Source organism: Hibiscus syriacus, unplaced genomic scaffold (genome assembly GCF_006381635.1).
Source record: "Hibiscus syriacus cultivar Baekdansim isolate YM2019G1 unplaced genomic scaffold, ASM638163v2 tig00013960_pilon, whole genome shotgun sequence".
In the NCBI taxonomy this organism is placed as follows: Eukaryota; Viridiplantae; Streptophyta; class Magnoliopsida; order Malvales; family Malvaceae; genus Hibiscus; species Hibiscus syriacus.
The window spans coordinates 1,675,763-1,702,447 of NW_024062312.1; the positions used below are offsets into that span (position 1 = coordinate 1,675,763).

Genomic DNA, 26,685 nt, shown 5'->3' on the forward strand with positions numbered 1-26,685 from the left:
AGGCAATCAAAATCACAATCATCTTTAAAATCCCAATCACAACTGGCTTCACCTTTTGGAACTGTTAACTTAGGTGATTTTTAAATGCAAACGTTGTATTATGTAGATTTTATGTGTGAACTTTTAACATTTTCAGTTAGGCATGTATTAGTAACTTGAGTTTGAAAATTGCTATGATTTGTTCCTTGTTATCACTTAATAGGCAATCATCTTAATGTCCATCGCAACGCGGAAATTACTATCGCAATGCGAAATGAAAATCGCAACGAGAGAATCGCAATGCGAAATGAAAATCGCAACGCTAATTTCGCAATGCGAAATGAAAATCGCAACGAGGGAATCGCAATGCGAAATGAAAATCGTAACGCGAATTTCATTTCGCATTGCGATAGTACTTTTTGCCTTCAAACATAATGCAGATTGAAATCAACAAAATCAACCATTACATTTCAATCAATTAAACAAGCACAAATAAGAATTATGTTAACATCAATTAAACAAATCAACTTTTACAAATCACCTTTTACAAATCAATTAAACAATAAAAAAATAAGCAATCATTATTAGAGAAAATAACACTTATACTATTGAATCAACTTTTGTAGCCATACATCATTTTCACGCAGCTCACTTATGAGATTAACCTGCATAAACCAAACATTTGCTCAAACAACACTTTCTACACATCTAAAACCTACAAACAGCAAATTATTGAATTCTAGGTACTTAACCAAACATTTTCAAACCACAAGCCTATAAACATACCAATTGTTTATGGACATTTTTATAACACGGATGCAGGTAGGCAGCGTCTCGTATATATCGATCTAGCCATATAATGTCGAAACCACAAGCCTACTGCAGCTCTATCTATATCGGTGGGAGGTATATACTTTATACTTCCTATGATCAAACGGTCCAACGCCAAGCATACGAGAGGACCACAATCCCCTCTGGGTCCTTTCGTTTGTTGTGGTGCGGTCTCGTCTCTGCTAACTGTAATATTGAGCTTCTTTGGCTTCTTGTTTCCAGAACGAGTCCAATAATTTATCGCATCCAAGTATTTAGCCAAATAAGAGCTCCATCCCTTAATAATATCTCTTAAATCAGCCAATGATATGTAATTTATCATGCTGTCATATACTATTGCCTTAAGGGATGGGATCTGAAGCTCGACGAGAAGCCAATGGTTACGTTCCAAAACAGGGATAAACACCTGCAATCATAAGTAATAATTCATTCATTTGCACACTTATTTATGAATACCTTTAAACTCAATCTAAAATAAACACTAACCTTATCGACCTCCCACCATGCAGGATAAAGTTTAGCTTGTCCATTGCCCAACGCAAATGATTCATCTCGTTGATTCTTCAAGTGAACTGCGTTAAAAGCCGTCGGCATTATTGTATACCGTGTATTTCTTTTATTTTCCTTAAGTTTCCTAATTATTAGTAGACGTGACACCCACGCATCGATATGTTGTTTTACAAAAAAATACATATATTAGTGAATTACATTAATTTTTAAACAAATTAATCAAATGAAAATATAAGACTTACCCCTCCATCGAAATAGCCATTGTCTTCGACCCCTAATAATACGCCCCACCAAGACCGATCAAGAAACAAATAGATATCATCATTGAGCTTGCATATGTCAGTGAAACACCCCTGGCTTCGCTCATGTAGATAAAAATCAACTGCGGTCTTAGCCCAAAGGGTGTTATCCAGAATTGTGTCCGGTAGTTGTTTCCTCTCCTCTTCAGATACCGGTATGGTACTGGCCGGTAACTCATACGAGAGCCAACTTGAATCCATCATGTCCGGCACGTCAGAGGGTTTCTCAAGAATCCTATATATGACGCCATGTGAATCGGGCTCTTGAATGGTGGGAGGGACCTCTTCAACGATGACAGTGGCCTCTTGAACGGTGGGAGGGGACTCTCGAGGAATGATAGGGGCCTCTTCAACGATAGGAGTGGACTCTTGAGGGATGATAGGCGAGTCGGGCTTCTTCTTGCGGTGTCTTCGCACTATTGGGGTATACGGAGACTTAATAGCACGTGCACGCCGTCTGATGTGTGAACTCTGTCGTGCAAGAAAAACCCGACGTAAAGCATCCACCTTATCGGTCCGCTAAATAAAAATACAAATATCAGTAAATAAACAGACATGATATTTAAACAGTGAAAACAAAGATAAATATATTTCAAACTTTCAACCAAAAGACAAAACAAAGACAAATACTAACTTCACAGTGTTAAAGTAAAAAGTTTACCAGTTTTGGCAGCAACCGAATAAATTTACTAAGCAATCTAAGTGAAATGGTTAATTTAAGTGAAATTACGAGTAAATTTATCATCAAGTTAAATATGGAAAATCTTAAACTTACCTCGTTGCGTAGAGTATGAACCTCATTCTGCAACGATACTACCATCTCACGTAGAGCGGCAACCTCACCACGTAAAGTAGACACCTACACACGCCATGCACCATCGTTATCGCGTAGAGTACCGATCTCCTCACGCAAGGCATTGACCTCATCACGTAACTCCCTTGACTCATCCCGTGGAGGTGGAGAACAGGGAGATAGAAGTCGTGGCATCTTTGTCGGTCGCCTATCATGAGGTGATGGTGGAGAAGAGACTCGATGATGTGACGGGATAGGTGATGGCTCTCGTTGTAGAGGTGTATAGTCGGGTCGATCAGGTGATGGCTCTGGGTGAGGTGATGGCTCTCGAAGTGGAGGAAGTGGAGGCTGCTCATCATTCGTGCCATCAAAAAAACGTTGACTAGCTTGCCACCAATCAGTGGCAAGCTCATCCTCTGTGGGTGTCAGTCTCATTAATGGAGTGTTGGCCTCCTAAAAATATAATAAAAACTAAACAAAGTTAAACGTCTACTATTAATAACTTGTTTATATATGATAGTATTTGTGTTAACTTACATTATTTATTGTCGCATATGGTATTAAGTCTTCCCAATCCAACATACGTTTCCTCTTCCAGGAAATAGCCCTAGGAATATCATCTGAGGATTTTAATGCATATGTCCGCATGCTGGGGAAAGCCTCGAATATCCAAATCTACAAACAATATAATAACAAACATTAGTAATTGTTAAATAATTAATTATAATTTTGAAAACATTATATAGAAATTCTTACCTTAAAGGCCCAAACAAAGCCTGACAAAGTGTATTTCGACCCATCGCCCCGCAAACTTTTGCGGTCATCAAAGGCAGACGACAACTTAGTCCAGGAAGCTTTCCATATATACGAACCCCACGGAAATAGATTCCATGCATTTAGGTCCTCTACCAATAATATTAGCTCCTGAGGAATAGGTTGTCTGGCCTCTCTGCCTAGAAAGCCGGCATACAAAAGTAGTAGAAGGCATACTCGGACAACATTGACGTCATTCATCCGAGTAAAACCATCTTTCTTATTAAACAATTTCTTCATGTCGTCGACGTGTAAGTTCGGCTTCTCTATTGACTCATCAGGAAAAACCCTGGATAACCATGATGGGCGGGTGATATGACGAGTGTACCGACCTACATCATCGTGTCCGAATCGTAGACCAGTGATTAAGCAGAACTCCTTCCGCCCAAAACAAGTATACGCCGGTGGAAAATGAAACCATATCTCTTCCTCACCACGTTGTATACTGTCGGGTAGATCGCTAGTCATGGTCTGAAGCCACAAATGGGTCAAACTAGCATCTCCACCCGGATGTTGTACTCTCAGCCATGGCCCGAAGCAGGTTTCTTCAAACAATTTTCTTTGTGCAGGTGAAAGCTTCGAAGCAATTGTAGTGGCTAGGCTAACTTTATTCCTTAATGTCAATGAAGCCGAAAAAATTTTCTACAAAAAAACAATAAACATACCAAGTTAGATATACCAAAAATTACACTTTCAAGATATACCAAAAACAAAACAATAAACATAAATAGTAGTTTATTCTTGAAACTAAAATTTGCAACACTGTTTTTGTCTTTTGGTTGAAATGAAAATCGCAACGAGATAATGAGAATCGCAACGCGAAATGACTATCGCGACCAGACAATCGCAACGCGAAATGAAAATCGCAACCGCGAAATAAAAATCGCAACGCGAAATGAAAATCGCAATGCGATTTTGGTTTCGCGTTGCGATTTTTATTTCGCGTTGCGATTATCTCGTTGCGATAGTTATTTCCGCGTTGCGATTTTCATTCTCGAAACTATTCTTCTTCTGCATTACTTCAACCAAAAGACAAAGCAAAGACAAATACTAACTTCACAGGCTAAACAGTTTAGCAGTATTGGCAGCAATCGAATGAATTTAATAAGAAATCTAAGTGAAATGGTTAATCTATTATTGAAATTACCAGTAAACTTATCATCAATCTCAATATGAAAAACCTAAAATAATGCAAAAATTTCAAAATAAAAATAAAAAAACTAACCCTCGTAGGTTGATTTTCCATTTCTAAATGATTGTGAGGGATTTTTGACTGTGAATGGTTGTGAGGGATTTCGCCGGCGATGGGGACGGAAATCTTCGGAGATGGGTACGGATTTCGCCGTAGAGAGTGAGAGATGGAGATGGGACTGAGTGTTGTGTTTTTGGGTTTGAGGTTATGAGTTGCGATTACTGTGGACGGTTCATTTTCCGATTTATTAAGAAAAAATACGTGTTTGGAATTTGAAAAAAAAAATACGCGTTAATACGAATGGCGCTATGTAAATCGCGTTGCGAAAGTCAGTATCGCGTTGCGAAAGTAAGTATCTCGTTGCGATTTTGTATTATCGCATTGCGATAGTAAGTATCGCATTGCGATTTTCCCAATTCGCGTTGCGATTTACTTATTCGCATTGCGATTTTCCCAATTCGCGTTGCGATTTACTTATTCGCATTGCGAATTGGGAAAATCGCAACGATACTGTATACCATCGCAACGCGATTTTCAACTATCGCATTGCGAAAATGCAACGCGAATTTGCGATAATGGAGATCGCGTTGCGAATTAGCGATCGCATTGCGATTTTGTTGGTCATTTTGGCAAATCCGGAAAAAGTTGGTTAAAATCGTATATTATATGGGATTTTTGGTCACTGAGGTTATTTTCTCTTTTAAAAATTACATTGAATAAAAAAATAATTCAAAGGTCACCTTAATTTTTTTTCAAAAGTCAATGGTCTCGTATGTCTTCTTACCAATATTTTTAAAATCGGACCAGACCTGTCGGTTTAACCGAGAACCGCTGTCTGGTCCGGTTCATTCTACATCGGTTAAACTGTTACTAGTGAACCGGAAGGAACCGTTGAACCGGCTGTGAACCGTTCGAACCGGATCGGACCTTGAACCGGTTGAAAATCAATTTGTTAAAAGAGCCGAGTTGAACTCAAAAACTTTAAAAGTAAGTTCAACTCGACTCAAAAACTCACGAGCTAAAAATCATCAAGTTCAACTTGAACTTGAAATATAATATTGAAACTTGAACTCAAAAAGGCTCGAACTCAAAAAAAATTAGAAGCTCGATTGAAGTGTGAAATTCGAGCTCAATTCAAGCGAAAGAATAGTTCGCTCTGTGCTCGCCAAAAGGCTCCATGATTTTGAATGTTAAATTACCTCTATTATTTATAAAAGTTAGTTGGGATGCTCTTTTATATTTCTTAGTCATGTGAGATTGTTTTGTTTTCATATTTTTACTCTTTAGACTTTTGTGATGCTCTTCTATGTTTCTTAGCTATGTGAGATTTAAAAAAAAAATAAACCAAACGACATCGTTTGTTATGATTTTTTAGCCCAAATTTTTTTTTATTATAGTTATATAATTATATTTATTATTTAATATGTTTTACCTTAAATATTATATTGTAGTTGATTTGAATCATTTTGTTTCACTTGATTTTATAGTTTTTAACTTATAAATGTTATAACATGCTTTGAATATGACTTGTGATATAAAAAAAATATTTTTTATTAAATATTTTTGGTATTTTTATTTAATGTTTTTAAATAATTAATTAATTATGACGTCGTCTGGTTCTTCCGACCGATTGAACCAGTGAACCGATAGCACGCCTAGTTCATTGACCGATCCGGTTCTAAAAATCATACTTCTTACCATAATTTTTTATAAAGGGAATTGAATTATCCAAACAATGGAAGGAATATTCTGTTTCATTGTTTGATTGATTTTGAGATAAAGTATTTTTTTGTCAATAATAATGAATTCGAGATATCTTTTTGTTTTTTTGAATTAATCATTGATATCATATTTATTAATCAAAATCGGATATTGTAGAGGCGAGGACGACCCTCTCAACCTAATTTTCTTCATTCGCAAACGTCAAGATTCAAACTCTTGACCTTGTTTAAGGGACCTAGTGTCTCATTCTACTAGATCAACTGATTGTTGGTGAGATATTTTTTCATTTTAATTCACATAAAAATAATAATAATGTAAAACATTAGTATTATGCTACATAGTACATTTTTTAAAGCGTTACGTTACGTGGCAAAAGAAATTGAGTTTATGATTAACGTGGAAAAAATAGAAATAAAAATAAAAAATATATAGATTAAGAGTTGCTTAATCCTATTTGTTATTTCAACAAATATATTTTAGCTTTCCTCTAAACACTTCTATTTTCCACCCTAATTTAGGGAAGTTTTTAAAGGGATTAAATTAGGGAAAATGACATTTAGAAAAATCAAAGAAATATGATGTTTGAATAATTACTTAGGAAAATAGGGTATTTTTGTAGTAATATGAGTAAATTGCATCATATATCCCTAAACTATAACCATCATTTTAAATTAGCCGCTAAACTTTTAAATATTCTAATTTTATCCACAAACTATGAATCTCATTTTAAATTAGTCCTTAAACTTTTGAAAATTCTAATTTTATCCTTAAACTATGACCCTCTTTCAGAATTAGTCCCCAAACTTTTAGATATTCTAATTTTATCCTCAAATTCATTCTAATATGGAATTAATTTCAACCATAATTTAACCTAAATTTTGTTTTTTTTTCAAACATATAACAATAAAACTTGGCCTAACTTTTTCATTAACAGTGAATGTGATTAATATATACATATAGTTTAGGACAAAATCGAAATGTTCAAAAGGATTGGGGATTAATTTAGAATGAATGTCAGGGTTTGGGGATGAAATTGAAATGTTCAAAAGTTTGAGGACCAATTTAGAATCATTATCATAGTTTAAGGATGAAATTAAAATATTTAAAAGTTTAAGGACTAATTTAAAATAATGGTCATACTTTATGGACATGTGATGCAATTAACTTGGAATTATTAATAGTCGAGAGACCTGGGGTAGGCCTGTAAACGAACCGAACGTACACTAACGGGGGTATGTTCATGTTCATTCGTTTAACTTTAGCTGAACAAATGAACGAACACGAACATAAACGAACAAAAAAGTTCTTGTTCGTGTTCGTTCATTAAGGAATGTAGCTTGTTATTGTTCGTTCATGTTTATTCATTTAAATGATGAACGAACACAAATGAACGAATATAAACGAACGGATGTAAACGAACATAAATGAACACAATAAACGAACACAAACGAACGAACGTAAACGATCATAAACGAACACAAAAAATGAACATAAACGAACAAAACAAACGAACATAAATGAACATAAACCACAACAACAATAATCACATAAAATTCATTAATATAAGGTGCAACTTCATAGTAATTGAATTTTAAAATATTAACAGGTATCAAATTAAAATTTATTGGACCTTAATATTTTAAATGGGTCTAGAGAGATTGGGCTAAACATAAATGAACAAACATAAACGAACGAAAGTAAACGAACATAAACAAATAAACATAAACGAACGAATCGTACCTTCCGATACGACTATCTTATTATGACTTTACTCCAATCACTAACTCTACCTTCAGCATCGCCTCCTTACGATTAAGATAATAACTTCGGGCATGACCAACTCCCATATTGTGATGGGCGGTGTACACAATGCCCAAGAACGAATTCACCCCACTTAGGTCCAAATTAATGAGTAAAAACGTAATTAAATATAAAAAATATAAATTGTAAAAAGACATGTTTTAAAATATGTTAATTTTAGCTTCCCTTTTCTATCTTTATAACAAACAACTGTTAAACCCACCTCTCTCTCTCTCTTTGTTTTTCGTTTCCCTCTTGTCTCATCTTTCCTCCCAAAACCCCAGATGGGGAAGTACATTAGGAAGGCCAAAACGGAAGGTGAAGTTGCCGTAATGGAAGTCTCGCAGTCTCCCCTGGGCGTTCGTACCCGAGCCAAAACCCTCGCGCTCCAACGCCTCCAGAATTCCTCCGCTTCTCCTCCGGCTACGGTTGCTTCGGCTCAGGCGAAAGGAGACGGCTCGTATCTCCAGCTCCGGAGTCGACGGCTAGAGAAGCCGCCGGTTGTGGTGCACCACCATGACTCGAAGAGGCACAAGCAGCAGACACAGCAACAGTGGAGTAAGAAGGATAACTGTGGAGAGAATCCTAACCCTAGTTCGAATTCGAGGGTTCGTGTGGGTGGCGACCCAGATTCGGAAAAGAATAAGGAAGCTGAAGTTGGAAGCCATGATATTACGCAAGAAGAAGATGGTGGGAATGATAATGTTAATAACTATATCAATATTAACAATGATAATAACGAGAGCAATGATTTTGGAAGTGTTGAAGCTTCTTTTGGGGAAAATGTTTTGGACATTGAAGCTAGAGAGAGGTTGGTTCAGTTCTTTTTCTCCTATTTTTTTATTTATTATTTACATTGGATTTGGAATTTTGGGTATTTTTATGATTTTAATTGCCTATTCTTTTGAATGACGAAAACACAAACTCTTGACACTAAAAAAAACTTAGAAATTTTCTCCTTGTTATTTGATTTTTAGAACCCATGAAAAGTAGAATTTTTTTTACTATAACTAAGTTCTTGAGTTTTGTAGTTTTAGGAGGAATTGTAAATATTTGGACTATATTTGATGTATTTTTGTTAAACCATGCATTTCCTCTCTCTTGCTATTGATGTCTTAAGACACCTAGTTCAACAAATGCAAAAAAGAAACCTTAATTCATGTTGGGATTCTGCTAACTAATGGGATTTCTTTTCACTTTCGTTTACGCATGATTTCCATATTTCTTTTTGTTTATAGACACTATTTTTGTTTTATTTCTCCCCTAAGTTTCTTCCAGTACTTTTTCTAGCAAGGTTTAGAAATTGTCCTTACGATATAGTAATATTTTTGGTGAATCAATTGCAGATATGAATTGTTTCTTTATTTGTTTGAAATTGTTGTATTTTTATATCTGATCTGTTTCTGTAGTCTTTTACCCTTCAGAGAATTTAAATCAGTTGGCTTATATCTTTTATTGCCTCACAAACAAAAGTTGGCTATTAATTATTCGTACTGTTTTGGTTATTTCTGAATTTTGATATTTTGATTTTTGGTGGAAGTAGCTGCAATCTATGTCATTTCCAGCTATGTTAATGGAATTCGAGTGCGAGTATTGGATATGGTTATATGGCCAGCACATATACTATGTTCAATTTTTTGTCTTAAACTCTCCATGTATTTGGAAGATCTTATCCCATATCTATATGGCCATATCCATGTGTCGGACATGGATGTCAGACACAAGTATTTCAAGAAAATGGAGAGTTCGAAGAACATAGATGACCAGCCTTTCCGTTTCACTCATAATTTTTTTTAATATAATTGATTTCTGACCCTTTTTCTTTAATATTTTTTTTATTTAAACTTACTATGCTTTTAAAACTTGGGTTTGTCAAATTCTGTGGTGATACATATTGGATCTGTTAGGTTCTTTCGTTTGGGTATTTTTAGGCCTCTATGCTGTTGGTTATTCTAATGGAAAGAAACAAAATGTTTTTTTTGTTGCTTTCCTTTTCTTTATTCGTGGGGGTTAATGTGCTAATTGAGCTTATCTCTTTGGAAGACATGGTTCTAGTCTACTTTATATTTCCATAGCATAGGAGATAGTTGATGTTAAATCTGATCTTTTGGACATTCTGATAATCAGAAAATCTGTTTTTTGTTACTCTTCTTTGCTCAATACTTTTCGAGTTCTCCTTGCTTGTTTTCCTTTTAACTATTTGCTTGATTAAGCAAACCCCTACAGGGGAAAAAAAAGGCTTTGTCAGTCTAATTTATCCTTGAAGGAAATTGTAGAGCAGCTCTTTTGTGATTTTAATGAACAGAGGAAAATCTTTCATTTATTTCCCCCTGGATCACAGAGTCTTTTTGCTTGAATGTTGATAAAAGTTTTCCTTCTATTTGACCCTGGAATTGAGTGTTGACGTCTAGATTTTCTCACTTTTCATTAACCAACAGCTATTGTTTTTCTGCAGGAGCACTAGGGAGTCAACTCCGTGCAACTTGATAAGGAACCCAGAGAGTATAAGAACCCCAGGGTCATCTACTAGGCCGACCTGCTCAGCAGAGACCACCCAAAGAATACAGAATTCAACGAGGCGACACATCCCGACATCAAATGAAATTGATGTGTTCTTTGCTAGTGCAGAAGTAGACCAGCAAAGACAATTCATTGAGAAGTATATATACTATACCTTTTTCATCACGTTTCTTACTTTTACAACTCTCTAAACTTTTGCTGAAATTGCAAAGTACATCTGTGGTTTATGATCTGATAAAATATGTGGGATTATTTGCAGGTACAACTTTGATCCGGTGAAAGACAAGCCACTTCCAGGACGTTATCAATGGGAGAAATTGGACCCGTAGACACCATTAGTGTTCCATCAGCACTTATATTTCCTGCTAAATGCTCAGTTGATAGTAAATTTAGGTACTTTTAGCTACTAGGAATTTAGTCTTGGCTGTAAAGGTGATAGTTTTATTTCCATTTTCTATCACCCTTAACTATTAAAAGAATGTGTCGACTAATGGTCTGTAACATAACAGTAACGAGTTACAAAAACGAAAAAAGGGGGAATCAAAGTCCTTTGTCTAACAGATCATCTGAGAAGGGAAGGGAATGAAGGTGTAGGCTAGAGTTTAGGAACTTTAGGGTCAGTCAATTAGGCCAGTTGATCTAGTACAGATTTTTTTTCCTCCCCTTGTTTGTCTATATTTAGACTCTTTGGATGAATCATGATCCCTTTCCTCCTATCTTGTCTTTTGATTACAATTTTCACAGCTAAATTTTTGCGTTCTTTATGATAATGACGACGGAGCCTGTCACTATGGTCGGAAACAATATTGTTTCATTGTCGTAACAGACTGCTTCCATTAAACTTCTCATGAATAAGATGGACAGTGACATTTCGGGTACTCTTGGGGTAGCTGGTAAGCTTTTTCTTGTTGGTAATATGTATAAATACGAACTTTGGATAATTTGATATATACTCTGCACTTGTTTCTTTGCGAGTGCTGTCAATTTATACAGGGTTAAAGAAGCTAAAAACTGGAGAGACAAGGATTACATGATTGCAAGGGGTACGTATTACTTGTATCGTTTGCTATGCTCTTCGTAAACATTAGCATTTTCCGTTTCAGATGGTTTTTACACTCCAATATTGGTTTTGGACGCCCTCCTGAAAATTTAAATTCATCATATATTTTAGATTTTTCTATGTATTCTCTATTGAAAATTTGTTTTCATCCCCTTGAAATTTTATAAGTTCAAGTTTGCCCCTGACATAAAATCTTACATTCGTCTTTCGTTTTGGATTCGGATAGTAATTGACAAAGGGTTTGGTTTTGATTCGGATGGTCTGGGATATTTTGAAATCTAAAAAACCGTATAAAACTTAAAAATTTTGTATCAATGGATGTTACCTCTTCCGTATATACATTCAAAATTATGATACCATACTTATATGTTTGGAAGGTATGTGAGATGAGGAAAGGTTTGCATGGATGTTGTTGAGTCATCTAGTTTAATAGACTTATTTGTAAGTGTGAATGAGTCTGTAGCTTTTAATTACAAAATGAAAAATATAGGTGATTTTTTTTTTACATCAAATTTAGGTCAAGGGTGACTTCCCAGTCCAGAGTTAGGGCATAACTAAGACCCAATTAGGATTTACATAGGAATTTACATGTTGTCCACCAAGAGTGACAGTGGTGGGATTTGAACTTGGCCTTGTAAGATCAAATTCCTGAATTCCAGCTATTTGTGCCAATATACGTTGGCTAAGTGATTTTCTTTTCGATCAAATAATACAAGTGATTTATGTTATCAATATTATTATTTTAAGTATTTGGTCTGTCATAATCGTCAAACAAATCATTATATGACACATATCATTTTTATCCAATCTATAAAAAATTCAAAATTTTGAAAATCTTTAAAATCTTTTAAAATTCAATTTTGAATGGTTAAAAGGATAAATATATGATTTAAATTATTTTATTTTAAATTTTAAATGAGTGATTGTGGTTAAATCGAAATAATTAAAATATTATTTTAAGATTTGAATGTTAAAAATTATTGATAATATATTTTTTTCTTAATAAAATATTTCATACATAAAAATATTATTAATGAGTTATCTTGAAATATTTTTTTATATCATAATATTAATAAGTGTAAATATAATTTAAATGTTATATTTTTAATTTACAACAGAATGTCTATAATATACATTTTATCTTTTCAAAATTATTTTATAACAATAATCTTAAACAGTTAAAATTGTACTTTCGAATATCACTTTTAAAAGTTCTTTTCTACAATACATTTAAAAGTCATTTTTCAAAAGTAATGTTAACATAGACTTAACCTAAACCACAACATTGTTGTCATTATCATCGACTGAACTTATATTCATAGCGAGAGGAAAATTAAATTTTGAATACATCCAAATCCCAAATCTACCATCACTTTAGTGACTGATAACAAAGAAGATGATAAGGGTTATATCGATGGCGGTCGATAAGAGTGACAATGACCGACAAAGTAGATGATAAGGGAGAATATAATTAGGATTAGAGATTTTATGGGTTTTTTTTAATTTTAGAGAAATTAAGGGAACATTTGGTTCTAAAAAATATATGTTATTTTCATTTTTATTTTCTTAGAAAATAGAAAACATTGAAAAAAATGTGTTTGATTGTAAAAAATGATTTTTTTGGAAAATAAAAACAAAAATAAATGAAAATATAAAAAAACATAAAAAATATGTTTTCATCATTTTCATTAAAATTGTTTTAGAAATCTGAAAAATAAGAAACACAATATCTAAATTTTTAATTTAACTTGCATAAGTTCAAATCCTTCTAATAATAATTTTTTAACTTAATGATATTAAAAACCCTCAAAGTTTTACAAAAAAAAAAATGAATGCGGTCCCTATTTTTTTTTATAATCAATATGGTCTTTACATTAATTTTTTTAATAATTTAATTTTTTAGTATTTTTATATTTAATATATTGAATATTTTAATGATTGTTTATGTTTATATTTAAAATTTTAATAATTTATTAGTTTTTTTAAAATCAAATAAGCCCTCTAACTTTTTAAAAATCAATTAGACCCTTGTATTTAGTCAAAAAAATCAATTAAGTCAATCTATCACATCATTTTTTATTGTGTACTATCGCAACAACATCGTAAATTGTCAAATCAATATGATAGATTACTATAAAAGCTTTGTGAACTATTATGTAAGCGTCGTGACGATGAATGTTTGATTATGTTGATCAAAAGGTTAAATTAATTTTTTTCTCATATTAAGGGTCGCGTTAGTGCCAAAAAATATCACGAACTATGTTAGTTTTTTTTTAAGTTTTAGGGCCTTAAATATCACTAAACATTTTCTTTATTTTAATGACACTTTTTTAATCTATTGATCGACTAATCCAGATCGGGTATTGCAGAGGCGATGGCGACCCTCCCAACCCAATTTGCTCCATTCGTAATAACCAAGGTTCAAACGTCTGACATTGCTTAAGGAATTTAGTGTCTATCCCACTGGAACAACTGGTTCTTGGTTATCTTAATGACACTTTTGTGTGTCTTGCTGGCAATAATATTTTTTTGTGTATTTTTTAATTTAACTGATGTTCAATATGCATTAACGTTATATTCTTATTATAAAACTAAAATAATTTTTTATTTATGAAATTTATTATCAATTTTATCATTTTATATTTATATAACTCACATGTTCAATTTATGTAATGAAAATTTTTAATAATTATATTTTAATTTAATTATTTAATACCTATTTGTTTATCTCCGTTTTTAAAAATTAGATACAAAATATATTTTCACTATTTTTATTTATGAATTCAACTTTTTATTTATATTAACCAAACATGTTTTTTAATTTTCAAGAAATTAGAAATGAAAACTATTTTCTAAAAATAAAAAAAATATCTTCTACAATCAAAATATAAACACAACACATATTAAATAATTCAAAAAAAATTATGCATCTATATTGTCTGGAAAAAAAATTGAGGAAAAAAGTATAATTTGAATTTTTTATATTAAACCTTTAAAATATAAACAACTAAATATGTTATTATATAAAATTTGAAACTATCATGTAAATATTATTGTTATTGATTTAACTAAAAAAATAATTTCATCAAAACAAAAAGTAATAATTTAATTGACATTTTTAGTGTAAATTACGCATTTAATACTTAAACTATCATTTTTAGTACGTTTTACTACCTAAACTTTCAAAAAAAAATTAAAACCATACATAATATTTTATTTTATTTTATTTTAGTACCTGCCATTAAAAACTTAATGGACGGGCTGAAGGGACATAGCTCCGGTGGATGGACGACCAATCCGAACGGTAGATCACAAGAGAATGACGAGTCAACCAACTTAGTACAATTTCAGACCCATTAGACAATTAGCGACAAAGATCAGAAGATGAATAAGTCGAAGAGTACATCGTCGATTTGGGAAGATTGAGGCATTTTTCGGTGAAACGAAGGACGAAATCACGTTCATGGGTCAAAAATGTGTGAGCTTAAAAGTTTGAGCTTCATCGACTGACAGATGAGTTAACCGAGGACTATAGCGTGACAGGTAGCGAGCTCGTCCATTAATTTTTTTTATGATGAGTACTAAAATGAAACAAAAACTAAACGTTAGGTATTATTTTAAAAATATTGAAAGTTTAGGTACTAAATGGATCAAAACTAATAGTTTATGTACTAAACACGAAATTTACCATATTTTTTATTCAATAATTATGATCGACTCTATGGATCAATATATGAATTTAGGGTAAAGTACACAAATGGTCCCTCGACTATAGGAAACTGCTTTTTTGAATTCACTAACTATTAAAAGTTATAAAATGGTCCTTCAACTATAGAGTGGTGCTTTGTTGAGTTACTCGACCATTAAAAGTCATAAAAGATCATTCGATAATTCAATATGTTCTAAACTCGTCTATTTTCGTTAAAAAATATGACGGCAAACTAAGCTGAAAGTTAACTTGATAACTTAGATATGATAAAATCTGACCTTAGAATCTCAAACAACTATCATATCTCACTCAACATGTTAACTTCCAACTCAGACGACTATAATTTTTTAATCGAAAATGATAAGTTTTGAACATGATAAATAGTCGGGGGACCATTTTGTAACTTTTAATAATCGAGAGACTCAACAAAACATCATCCTAAACTATCGGTTTTGATCCGTTTTAGTATCTAAACTTTTATTTTTTCAAAACCATGCATAACGTTTAGTTTTTATTATTTTATTTTAGTATCCGTCGTTAAAAACTTAACGAACAGGTTGAAGGGGTATAGCTCCGGTGGATGGACGACCAATTCGAACGGTGGACCACGAGAGAATGACGAGTCAACCAACATAATCCAGTTCCAGGCCAATCAGACGGTTGGCCACGAAGATCAGATGATGAAGAAGTCGAAGAGCCCATCGTTGATTTGGGAAGATCGAGGCATTTTCGAGTGAAACGGAGGCCAAAATCACGTTCATGGGTGAAAAAGGTGTGATTTGAAAAGTTTGAACTTGATAAACTGACAAATATGACGGCCGAACTGTTGACGCAATGGGCGGTGAGCCCGTTCGTTAAGTTTATTACAACGGATGTACTAAAATGAAAGAAAAATTAAATGTTAGGTATAATTTTAAAAATATTGAAAGTTTATGTACTAAAACGGACCAAAACTAATAGTTTATGTACTAAACACATAATTTACCATATTTTTTATTCAATAATTATGTTTGACTCTATGTGCTCAATAGAAAAATTTAGGGTAAAGTACACAAATGGTCCCCCGACTATAGGAAACTACTTTGTTGAATACCCTGACTATTAAAAGCTATAAAATGATCCTTCAAATATAGAGTGTTGCTTTGTTGAGCCACTCGACCATTAAAAGTTGTAAAGTGATCATTCGATAATTCAATATGTTTTAAACTCGTTTTTTTTCGTAAAAAAATTTGATTGCAGTCTGAGCAGAAAGTTAACTATGAAAGCCAATCATTGTTTCTAGAATGTAAGAAAAAGCGGCTTTAACAATGGAGATCATATAATGCATTTATGGGGGAGAGAATCAGAGGGATTCTCGTTGATAACAGTTTATGTTTCAATCATTTTGATAATAAGAAAGAAATGAAGATCAAAACTGATTCTTCTGCGAGTCTCACATTGAATAATCGCAGAGAAGCCAAGGTTTGTTAATTCCTTTTCCATGATCAATTTGTTTATCTTGTTTGTGCATACATTGTGTTTGTTTGATCAAGGCCATGTCGGGTTTTAGACCGACCAACAATGTCGATACGATAGACGAAAACTCACCCCAAGAACGTGGCTTCGATCATACTGGGAGGAGGTGCAGGGATTCGTCTCTTTCCGTTTACTCGAAGGGCGGCTATGCCTGCTGTAAGGACATACAATGATGCAAATTCTGTTACTCTAAGTTCAATTTCATGACCATGGCTATGTCTTCTTCTTCTTCTCAAACTCCCATTATCACGTCCACTGTCGACTGCACTTCCATGGCCATGGCCTTCCTTTAAATGAAATTGAAAAGTGCAAAATCTTAGCCACCTGAAAATCTCACCGTCCTTTTCCAAGTTTCGATTTTTGGTTTTATACGTTCGTCTTCGTCTTTCTCTCGTCCATATTCGAGCTTAAGCTTCAACCCTTGTTTGTTTCGAATGGGAAAATACATTAAGAAGCCCAAAACGGCAGCGGAAATTTCCGTAATAGGGTCTTCTCTCGGGATCTGGACCAGATCCAAAACACTTGCCCTTCGACGCCACGACAAATCCTCCGCTTCTCCGGCCAATGGAGCCGGCTCGTATCTCCAGCTGTGAAATCGACGATTAGAGAAGCCGCCATTTGTTTTGCAACACCATGATTCGAAGAAACGCCAGCAGCAACAGAAACTGTGGGGTAAGAAGGATAGCCGTGGACAAAATCTTAACCCTAATCCGGATTCTAGGGCTCGGGCGAGGTGCGGGTCAAACTCGGTCGTGGAAAACTTGGTGCAAGAAGATAATGGAAATGATGATATTAGTGATGAAGCTTCTTTTGGAGAAAACATTTTGGCATTACCAACCTTCTAATTTACTTTGTATTTCCGTGCTTTGAGCATAGAATATTCTGACCGTCGCAGAAATTCTTTGCTCGATTTATCCGTGTTGTTTGACCATGGTTTTAATGTGTATCTTGCATGAGCTTGTATTTTTGTCGATGGAAATACAAAGCCTCTTTGGTGCCAGGAGAAAGAGGATTTGAATCAAAATGAAAACATGGAAAAATCTTTCGTTTATACAAAGCCTCTTCTTGTTTTTGGTGCAGGGGCACTAGGGAATCAACTCCTTGCAGCTTGAGAAGGGACCCGGAGAGTATACGCACCCCGGGTTCCACCACTAGGCCTACCAACTCGGCAGGTACTAACCAGAGATTACGAAACTCAACGCGGGGACACGTCCCGACATCACATGAAATGGACGAGTTCTTTACTCCCGCCAAGGTAGACCAGCGAAGACAATTCATTGAGAAGTACGCTATTTATTTCACCCTGTTTCCCAGTTTTATGCTTGGTTTGAAACTTCTGCACAACTCTCTTTTAGTATGACACTACATTGTGGATGTGATATGATAAAAGACGTGGGCTTATTTGCAGGTACAACTTTGATCCTGTGAAAGATAAGCCTCTTGCCGGACGTTATCGATGGGAGAAAGTGGATCCCTAGACACACCATTAGTTTCCCGTCGGGACTCGTATTTCCCGCCTATATCTCATCTGTGACGGTGACGGTGTTAGTTTCCTTTTCCATCACCCTTATTTTTACTCGTAAAGAAAGGACTGTTAAAAAATGTGTCGACTTTCTATCAAAAAAAAAATGTGTCGACCAACGATCTGTAACATAACAATTGTAACAACCTACACACACACACACTGGAAAAAAGAGATACGAACCGAAGTCCTTTGTCTAACAGATTTTCTGAGAAGGGAAGGGAATGAAGGTGTAGGCTAGAGTTTAGTAACTTTAGGATCAGTTGATCTGGTACATAATTTCTTTGTATTTTACCCGTCGTTTGTTCATAGTTGTAATGATGGAATCTTTCCAAGACAGTCGTCGGACTAAACATGAACTCAAAGGTAACGATGATGCAGCCCGTCACTATGTTCGGAAATGGTATTGTTTCATCGAGTCATGACCGGCCGCTTCCGTCGCGTATAAGATGGTGGCATTAAGCTATTGATTGATGGGGTAAACTTTTCATGTTGGTAATGTGTACTGAAAGGAACTTCTTTGAGAGAATTGTCAATTTGTACAGGGTTAAAGAAGATTGAAGAAATGGAGTACAAAGGGGTATGTTTTATTGCAGGGATTGAAGTATCTTTTTTCCCCTTAAATTGGTAATTTTTTCTTCAATTACATCCCTGCACTTCTTATTGTGTAAAAATTGGTCATTTCAAAGGACCACATCATCAAAAAGGCAGAATAGAAAAAAGTTGATTCGGAGATTGAAAGCATTAATCAAATGTATGGGTTATTTTAATCTCAAAAAGAAGACTTTAAGAGGAGAAATTAATATAATATAACATATTGTGCAAGAAAAATAAATTAAACTTGGATGTTATAAAAATTATCGAAATGCTCCTCCCAATCTGATTTTCTATCATGAGTCAATATATCCTAAAAATCAAGGGAATATAAATTAGGGAAAATTATGCATTTAATACCTAAACTATCAGTTTTGGTTTGTTTTGGTACTCAAACTTTTAATTTTTTCAAAATCATACCTAAGGTTTTTTTTGTTTCATTTTAGTACCTCGCTATTAAACTATCAATTTTTGTTTATTTTAGTACCTAAACTTTTACTTTTTTAGAACTTAACGTTAAATTTTAAATAGATGCTAAAATGAAACAAAAACTTTAGTTTTAGGTATGATTTTAAAAAATATTAAAAGTTTTGGTATTAAAATGGATTAAAACTGATAGTTTAGATACAAAGCGCATAATTTAACCTAAAAAGTAATATTGTATAAGAAAAATAAATTAAATAGAAATGAAATCAAAATAAAATTAAAAAAATATAGGGTAAACTACACATTTAGTACGTAAACTTTTAACTTTTTTCAAAATCATACCTAATATTTAGTTTTTGTTTTATTTTAGTACTCCACTTTTAAAAGCTTAATGTGTTTAGTATCTAAACTATCAATTTTGATCCGTTTTAGTACTTAAAATTTCATTTTTTCCCCCAAAAATTAACATTAAATTTTGAATAGAGATACTAAATGAAACAAAAAATAAATTTTAGGTATGATTTTGAAAAAAAATAAAAGTTTAAATACTAAAACAGACCAAAACTGATAACTTAGGTACTAAACGCATAATTTACCCAAAATGCTATACAAGATTCAGAGTGACAAAACTAAAATGAGGACTGAGGAGGAGGATAAGTTTGAACAGTGAAAATTCACAAAGGATTCAATCGTGTAAAAAGTAAAAGTTTCGAGGCTAAAATTTAAAAGTTACAAAAATTGATTTCTTTTCCTTCAAGACAAGTGAATTCATATTTCCCTCTTCGATCAGATTCAGATTCAAAGAAATTCCCCCTTTTTTTTTCAACCTAAATCTAAGCAAATTTTCTCATCGTATCGCCTTCTTTCGCATCCTCGTCGGCGTTCGTCTTCGAAACGTCACCGTTTCTCTCTTGCCGTCGAAATACTTGAACTAATCTCTCTAATTTAACCCTTCATTTTTCTTCGTTTATTTACGAGTTAATTCCGAAAAATTGAAGGAAGTTAGGGTTTTTGATTTTGGGGAAGAATTAAAATGCCAGCTGCTGCGGCGACCATGGTCAGTTCGGCTGGAGGGTTACTGGCGATGCTTAACGAGAGCCATCCTCAGTTAAAATATCATGCTCTTTCTAATTTAATTAGCTTCGTTGACCAATTTTGGCCTGAGATCTCCACCAGCGTTCCTATCATGTAAGCTTTTTTTTTCTCTGTGCTACTTTCTTTTGTTTAGCTAGGGTTTAGGTTTTGGCTGTTTTGATCCGATTGTTAGGTGCTAAAATTGAATGAAACGAAATGGAAAAAATTCTGGTTTGAAATTCTCTAAGTGTGCAAAGCTTCGGTTGTTTTACTTGTTAATGGAGATTTGGCCTGTTTCAACCTTCGGTTTTCGAATTTTTATTTAGCTGGCGGAGGGTGAGAATTTGGATTCAACGGTTAGATTGTGGAAATACTGGGCATGTGATAATGAATATTTTAGTTAAGCTATATGTTTTGCATAAGTGAGTTTCAGATTGGGAAGAACTAAAAGCAATCATTTCGTAATGTAGTTTATAGTTTGTTCAATTAGGAAATTGAGCTTCTGAGTGAATCAAAACAATGGGGACAATAATTTTTTTTTTTAATTTCCATTAGATTAAGTTCTATGTTCACTATATTTGGGAAACTGCATATACCTAATTTGCATTGGGGTGAGATAGGGATGGGGATATTAGGTTTGGCTTCACTTATCTGCTTTCGGCTTATTTAAATTTATTCTGTTAAGATCTATTACATTCATAGATAGTTTGTTTAGGTTACGTGGCCTGTATATGGGAGTGATTCCAATTCAAAACAATTTACTTAAATGAGTTTTGGATGCGGATACTGATCTTATGCTTGTGTTTTTCAGAGAAAGCTTGTATGAAGATGAGGAATTTGGTCAACAACAGAGACAACTTGCTGCATTACTTGTCTCGAAGGTCCTCCTCTCTTGTCCTTCGCAGTCTGCATTAATGTGCATATCCATGTTCATAACCAAATGCTTGTAACTACCATAATTTCTGGAAATTGAACCAATTCCTTCCTTTAGTAAAGGTGAAAAATCTGCAAATGTTAGTAACCCAACAAAGTAGTCAACTTCTGGAAGACTAACAAAAAAGAGTCTGGTTTAACATAATCTATTAGAGATCATATATATCTATATATGTAGGTAGGTAGGTAAAAAATATGTATGTAATATTTATAATTGTTATTAAATTCCATCATGTCAAAACAGTGCTGCTGTTTGATTTGTGGAACATTGTTAGGACTGCTTTTACAATTTATAAATGAGAGATGTAATAGAAGTAGATTCCTTATCTCTTATTGCTTTTATCTTTAACTTTGGCATTTTGACTTTCACTTACTTAATGTATGTTACTATTTCATTTCAGGTCTTCTATTACTTGGGTGAACTCAATGATTCACTGTCTTATGCTCTTGGAGCTGGTCCCCTATTTGATGTTTCTGAGGATTCTGATTATGTTCATACTCTCCTTTGTAAGAACTTAGATTCATTTTCTATATTTTGTGATCATTAAGAAATTGATTAATCAAAGTTTGTTAGTACGTTGGTTATGGTTATATTTTGCTGAAATTGATTTATCTTGCCTAAACTTTTCTTTACTGTTCATCATATTTATTTCAGTTATTTTTATTGGATATTCCAAACAGCTGATATGTTATGTTCTTAATTTTAGCCAAGGCAATAGATGAGTATGTCAGCCTTCGGTCAAAGGCAGCAGAATCAAGTGATGAAGCAGCGAAGGTTGACTCTATGTTGGAAGCCATTGTAGAGAGAATGCTGGATAAGTATGTTGAATTTTCTTATCTGATGACATATTTTGGGGTTTGCCTTGCTATCTTACTGTATGTGTGTGTATATATATATATATATATATTTTGCATTTAGGTGTATCATGGATGAAAAATACCAACAAGCCATGGGAATTGCAATTGAGTGCCGGAGACTGGATAAACTTGAGGAAGCAATAACAAGGAGTGATAATGTTCATGGGACTTTAGCATATTGTATCAATGCTTCTCATTCGTTTGTATATCGTCGAGAATATCGACAAGATGTACGGAGTTTCTATTAGTAGTTCATAAAACATCTATAGTTCATATAAATTGCATAACCAGTAGTTTCTTTATTAGAACAATTAATATTGCTTTATCCGTTGCTCTTTTCTCGGAATTTGGTGCAACCTCGCAAATCCTGCAAGATCCTTGATGCTCTTGATCTTTTGTTCATGCAGGTGCTTCGGCTTCTTGTTAAAGTTTACGGAAAGCTTCCTTCTCCTGATTACTTGAGCATTTGTCAGTGTCTCATGTTCTTGTATGAACCTGAAGGTGTTGCAAATATATTGGAGAAACTTCTCCGCTCTGAAAATAAGGAGGATGCTCTTTATGCTTTCCAAATTGCATTTGACCTTGTGGAGAATGAGCACCAGGCTTTTCTCTTAAATGTACGAGATTGCCTTTCAGCTCCCAAATCTCTGCCTTCAGAATCAGTGCAGCCAGGCTCCAGCAGTCCTGCTCATGCTCAAAATGAAAATTCTACTGCTCCAGAGGATGTTCAGATGACAAATGGATCTTCTGCTATTCATGAGGCAGATCCTAAAGAAGTTATGTATGCCGAGAGACTGACAAAAATCAAAGGAATTTTGTCTGGAGAGGCATCCATACAATTGACACTACAATTCTTGTTCAGTTGCAACAAGTGAGGCATTGATCCAATCTTCCAGTGGAACTAAATTGTCATGTTTCCTTTTATATATATATATATATATATATTTACATTACAAGCTATTAACTGGTTCTCATTTTTCTTGTTTTAGATCTGATCTATTGATTTTGAAGACAATAAAACAGTCTCTTGAAATGAGGAATAGTGTTTGTCACAGTGCCACAATATATGCTAATGCAATAATGCATGCTGGAACAACTGTAGATACGTTCCTGAGGGACAATCTAGTAAAGCTTTTGTCTTGCTGTATCTTTACTTTCACTCTTTTAGACTAATGTACATATTGGGCATACTTAACTTTAAAAATCTGATCATCAGGATTGGCTGAGTAGAGCTACTAATTGGGCCAAATTCAGTGCAACAGCTGGGCTTGGTGTTATTCACAGAGGACATCTGCAGCAGGGGAGGTCTCTGATGGCTCCATACCTGCCCCAAGGTGGAGCTGGTGGTGGGAGTCCATATTCTGAAGGTGGGGCTCTATATGCTTTAGGTCTCATTCATGCCAACCACGGTGAAGGCATTAAGCAATTCCTTCGTGATAGCCTAAGCGGGACTAATGTTGAGGTATATGATTCCCCTGGTCCATGACAGCTTCTCCCTTTATTACCAATTGACATTTAAGTAAAGAGAAATCAAGTGTCGAATGTCGATTTACATTTACTCACAAGAATGTATGCTCATCTATTTGTTCTTAGCTCTATCCCATTTGTGCATAGTTGGACTTTCCATTTGTCGGACAAAATGACCTTACCCGTTAAGTAAACGAGAAATAAAATATAGTATAATTCTTATGCAGGTTATCCAACATGGTGCATGCCTAGGTCTTGGTTTGGCAGCTCTGGGAACTGCTGATGAAGATATTTATGACGATATCAAAAGTGTGCTTTATACTGACAGTGCTGTTGCTGGTGAAGCTGCCGGCATTGGTATGGGTTTGCTTATGGTTGGAACTGCTACTGAGAAAGCAAGCGAGATGCTTGCTTATGCACATGAGACACAGCATGAGAAAATTATCAGGTAAAGTTTTAATTTTTGTGATCTTGGTATTGAGCTGGGTTTTATTGCGGAAGTGGCTTTAGTTGTGTTCTTCCCATATGGTTTCAGAGGTTTAGCATTGGGGATAGCACTTACAGTTTATGGAAGGGAAGAAGAAGCAGATACATTAATCGAGCAGATGACTAGGGATCAAGATCCTATACTACGTTATGGTGGCATGTATGCTCTAGCATTGGCCTATAGGGGAACTGCTAACAACAAGGCCATTCGTCAGCTGCTGCACTTTGCTGTATCAGATGTGAGTGATGATGTTAGGAGAACTGCTGTCTTAGCTCTGGGGTTCGTCCTATACTCGGAGCCAGAGCAGGTAGGTGCTATTTCTCCTCATTTATGTTGGTGGGGTGTGATCGATAATTATTTCACCTTTTACCCCATCTTTTCCGACTTTAATGTACCTTTGGGATCATTGGGCTATATCAATTTATGAAGACCTTTCTGTTTTGCCTGTTCACTACTGTAGACTCCTCGAATTGTTTCCTTGCTATCTGAGTCATACAACCCGCATGTTAGATATGGTGCGGCACTTGCAGTGGGCATTTCATGTGCTGGCACAGGATTGAGCAAGGCCATATCATTGCTAGAACCCTTAACATCAGATGTTGTTGATTTTGTTCGTCAAGGTGCCCTCATTGCAATGGCTATGGTCATGGTCCAGATCAATGAAGCCTGTGATTCTCGTGTCGGAACATTCAGGTATGCTATTATTATATGTTGTTCTTTTTCTTCCTTTCCTATGGACGTGTAACTATTGTACATATATGTGTTATGTAGCTAACTTCTTTCGATCTCCTTAAAACTAGGCGGCAATTAGAAAAGATAATACTTGATAAACACGAAGACACAATGAGCAAGATGGGAGCAATCCTGGCCGCTGGGATCCTTGACGCTGGTGGGAGAAATGTGACCATAAGATTGCTTTCCAAGACGAAGCATGACAAAGTCACCGCGGTTGTTGGTCTTGCAGTTTTTAGCCAATTTTGGTATTGGTATCCCCTCATTTATTTTGTAAGCTTGTCGTTTTCAACCACAGCTTTTATGGGACTGAATTACGACCTGAAGGTTCCAAAATTTGAGCTCTTATCGCATGCAAAACCTTCGCTTTTTGAGTATCCAAAACCAACTACTGCACCCACCACCACATCTGCTGTTAAACTTCCAACTGCTGTCCTATCAACTTCGGCAAAGGCTAAAGCTAGGGCAAAGAAAGAGGCAGAACAAAAGGCAAATGCTGAGAAATCAACTGGACCCGAGTCCTCATCTGCTGCCGCAAATACCGGGAAAGGGAAATCATCTAGTGAGAAGGATGGGGAAGCCATGCAGGTAAGATTCATGAAGTTATCTGAAAATTTTGGGCTATATCTACATGGTCCATTTGAACACTATTTAAATCATTCATCTTTTATGGTTTAGATTATAGAATTTAGTATCTAAAACTTTGGTGTTACTGGTGATTAGTGGACTGACCATCATTTCAATTACTTGACGGTCTAATTATGAAGCAAATTTGCGTTGTTTTGATAATAGATCAGATGATAATAACTGAAAATGTTCTGTACACCAACCATCTGTCGATGAATCTTTGTATTGGACAGGTTGATAACCCTCCGGAGAAGAAATCCGAGCCTGAGCCATCATTTGAGATGTTGACCAACCCAGCAAGAGTGGTTCCTGCTCAGGAGAAGTTCATCAAGTTTCTGGAAGACAGCCGATACGTTCCTGTGAAGTCGGCGCCATCCGGGTTTGTTCTTCTCGGAGACCTGTGCCCCAATGAACCGGAGGTGCTCTCCCTAACTGATTCACCCACATCTGCATCATCCCCAGCCGGTGGATCAGCTGCAGGACAACAGAGTTCTTCATCAGCCATGGCGGTTGATGACGAACCTCAGCCGCCTCAGGCATTCGAGTACACATCCTGATTTTACTGGATTCCGAAACTAAAATGTTGCCAACAATACCTTCATACGCGAGCAGTGTTTTTTTTCACATTACATCTCTCTGATCTAGAGTGGAAAACTAGGACCGTCCTGGGTGTTTCCGACCAACCAGTTTTACATTCTTAAATCCCAGACATTTTTATTTAGTTTTTTTTTTTGATGTCGTCTTGATTTCCCTTTTCAGGATGCTGTTCCCTTTTAAGTTTTATCTTGTCATTTTTATAATTGAAATTTTAAAAATATTATCTTCATCTTAACTTTTGATTAATAGTAAAAATAAATTACGAGTTTTACACTAGCTATAAGTGAAAAATGAAAAAAAAAAAACCGATTCGATAAAAATTAGTCCCAAATCTAATGTTATTTCAATACACTTTAAATGATCAATGGTAAAAAGAAAATACATGTGACTATGGAATTTGATACATTTTGAAAATTAGGGACTAAATTGAGAAAAGTTTCCAACTTTAGGGGCTAATTGTTACTTTATCCCTTTCTAAAATTTAGGTCCGTCCAGGAGTAATTGGGCCATGAAAAGCTTTAAACCCCAAAACCCAATTCTACCAAGATTAAAAAAGCCGAACCCTAAAAACCCTAGTCAGGAATCGATTTATTTTTGTTACAAAAGCATTTGCGGCAGCAGCAGC

The 26,685-nt window shown here is 34.7% G+C and overlaps 2 protein-coding genes across 2 annotated transcripts; both read left to right on the plus strand.

Moving 5' to 3' along the window:
• The first annotated feature begins 8,170 nt into the window (after positions 1-8,170).
• LOC120206736 (cyclin-dependent kinase inhibitor 5-like) lies at positions 8,171-18,718 on the plus strand. Its single transcript, XM_039206317.1, has 4 exons — positions 8,171-8,750; positions 10,395-10,598; positions 10,719-11,092; positions 18,523-18,718. Exons 1-3 carry the CDS (start codon positions 8,224-8,226, stop codon positions 10,786-10,788), a joined length of 801 nt encoding a protein of 266 aa, XP_039062248.1. The 5' UTR covers positions 8,171-8,223; the 3' UTR covers positions 10,789-11,092; positions 18,523-18,718.
• Positions 18,719-20,135: 1,417 nt separating this feature from the next.
• LOC120206735 (26S proteasome non-ATPase regulatory subunit 1 homolog A-like) lies at positions 20,136-26,112 on the plus strand. Its single transcript, XM_039206316.1, has 13 exons — positions 20,136-20,473; positions 21,171-21,240; positions 21,694-21,799; positions 22,000-22,111; positions 22,212-22,380; positions 22,558-23,021; positions 23,140-23,275; positions 23,367-23,612; positions 23,845-24,065; positions 24,153-24,411; positions 24,565-24,797; positions 24,905-25,424; positions 25,697-26,112. The coding sequence occupies exons 1-13, from the start codon at positions 20,319-20,321 to the stop codon at positions 26,018-26,020; spliced, it is 3,015 nt and encodes a 1,004-aa protein (XP_039062247.1). The 5' UTR covers positions 20,136-20,318; the 3' UTR covers positions 26,021-26,112.
• Positions 26,113-26,685: the final 573 nt, after the last annotated feature.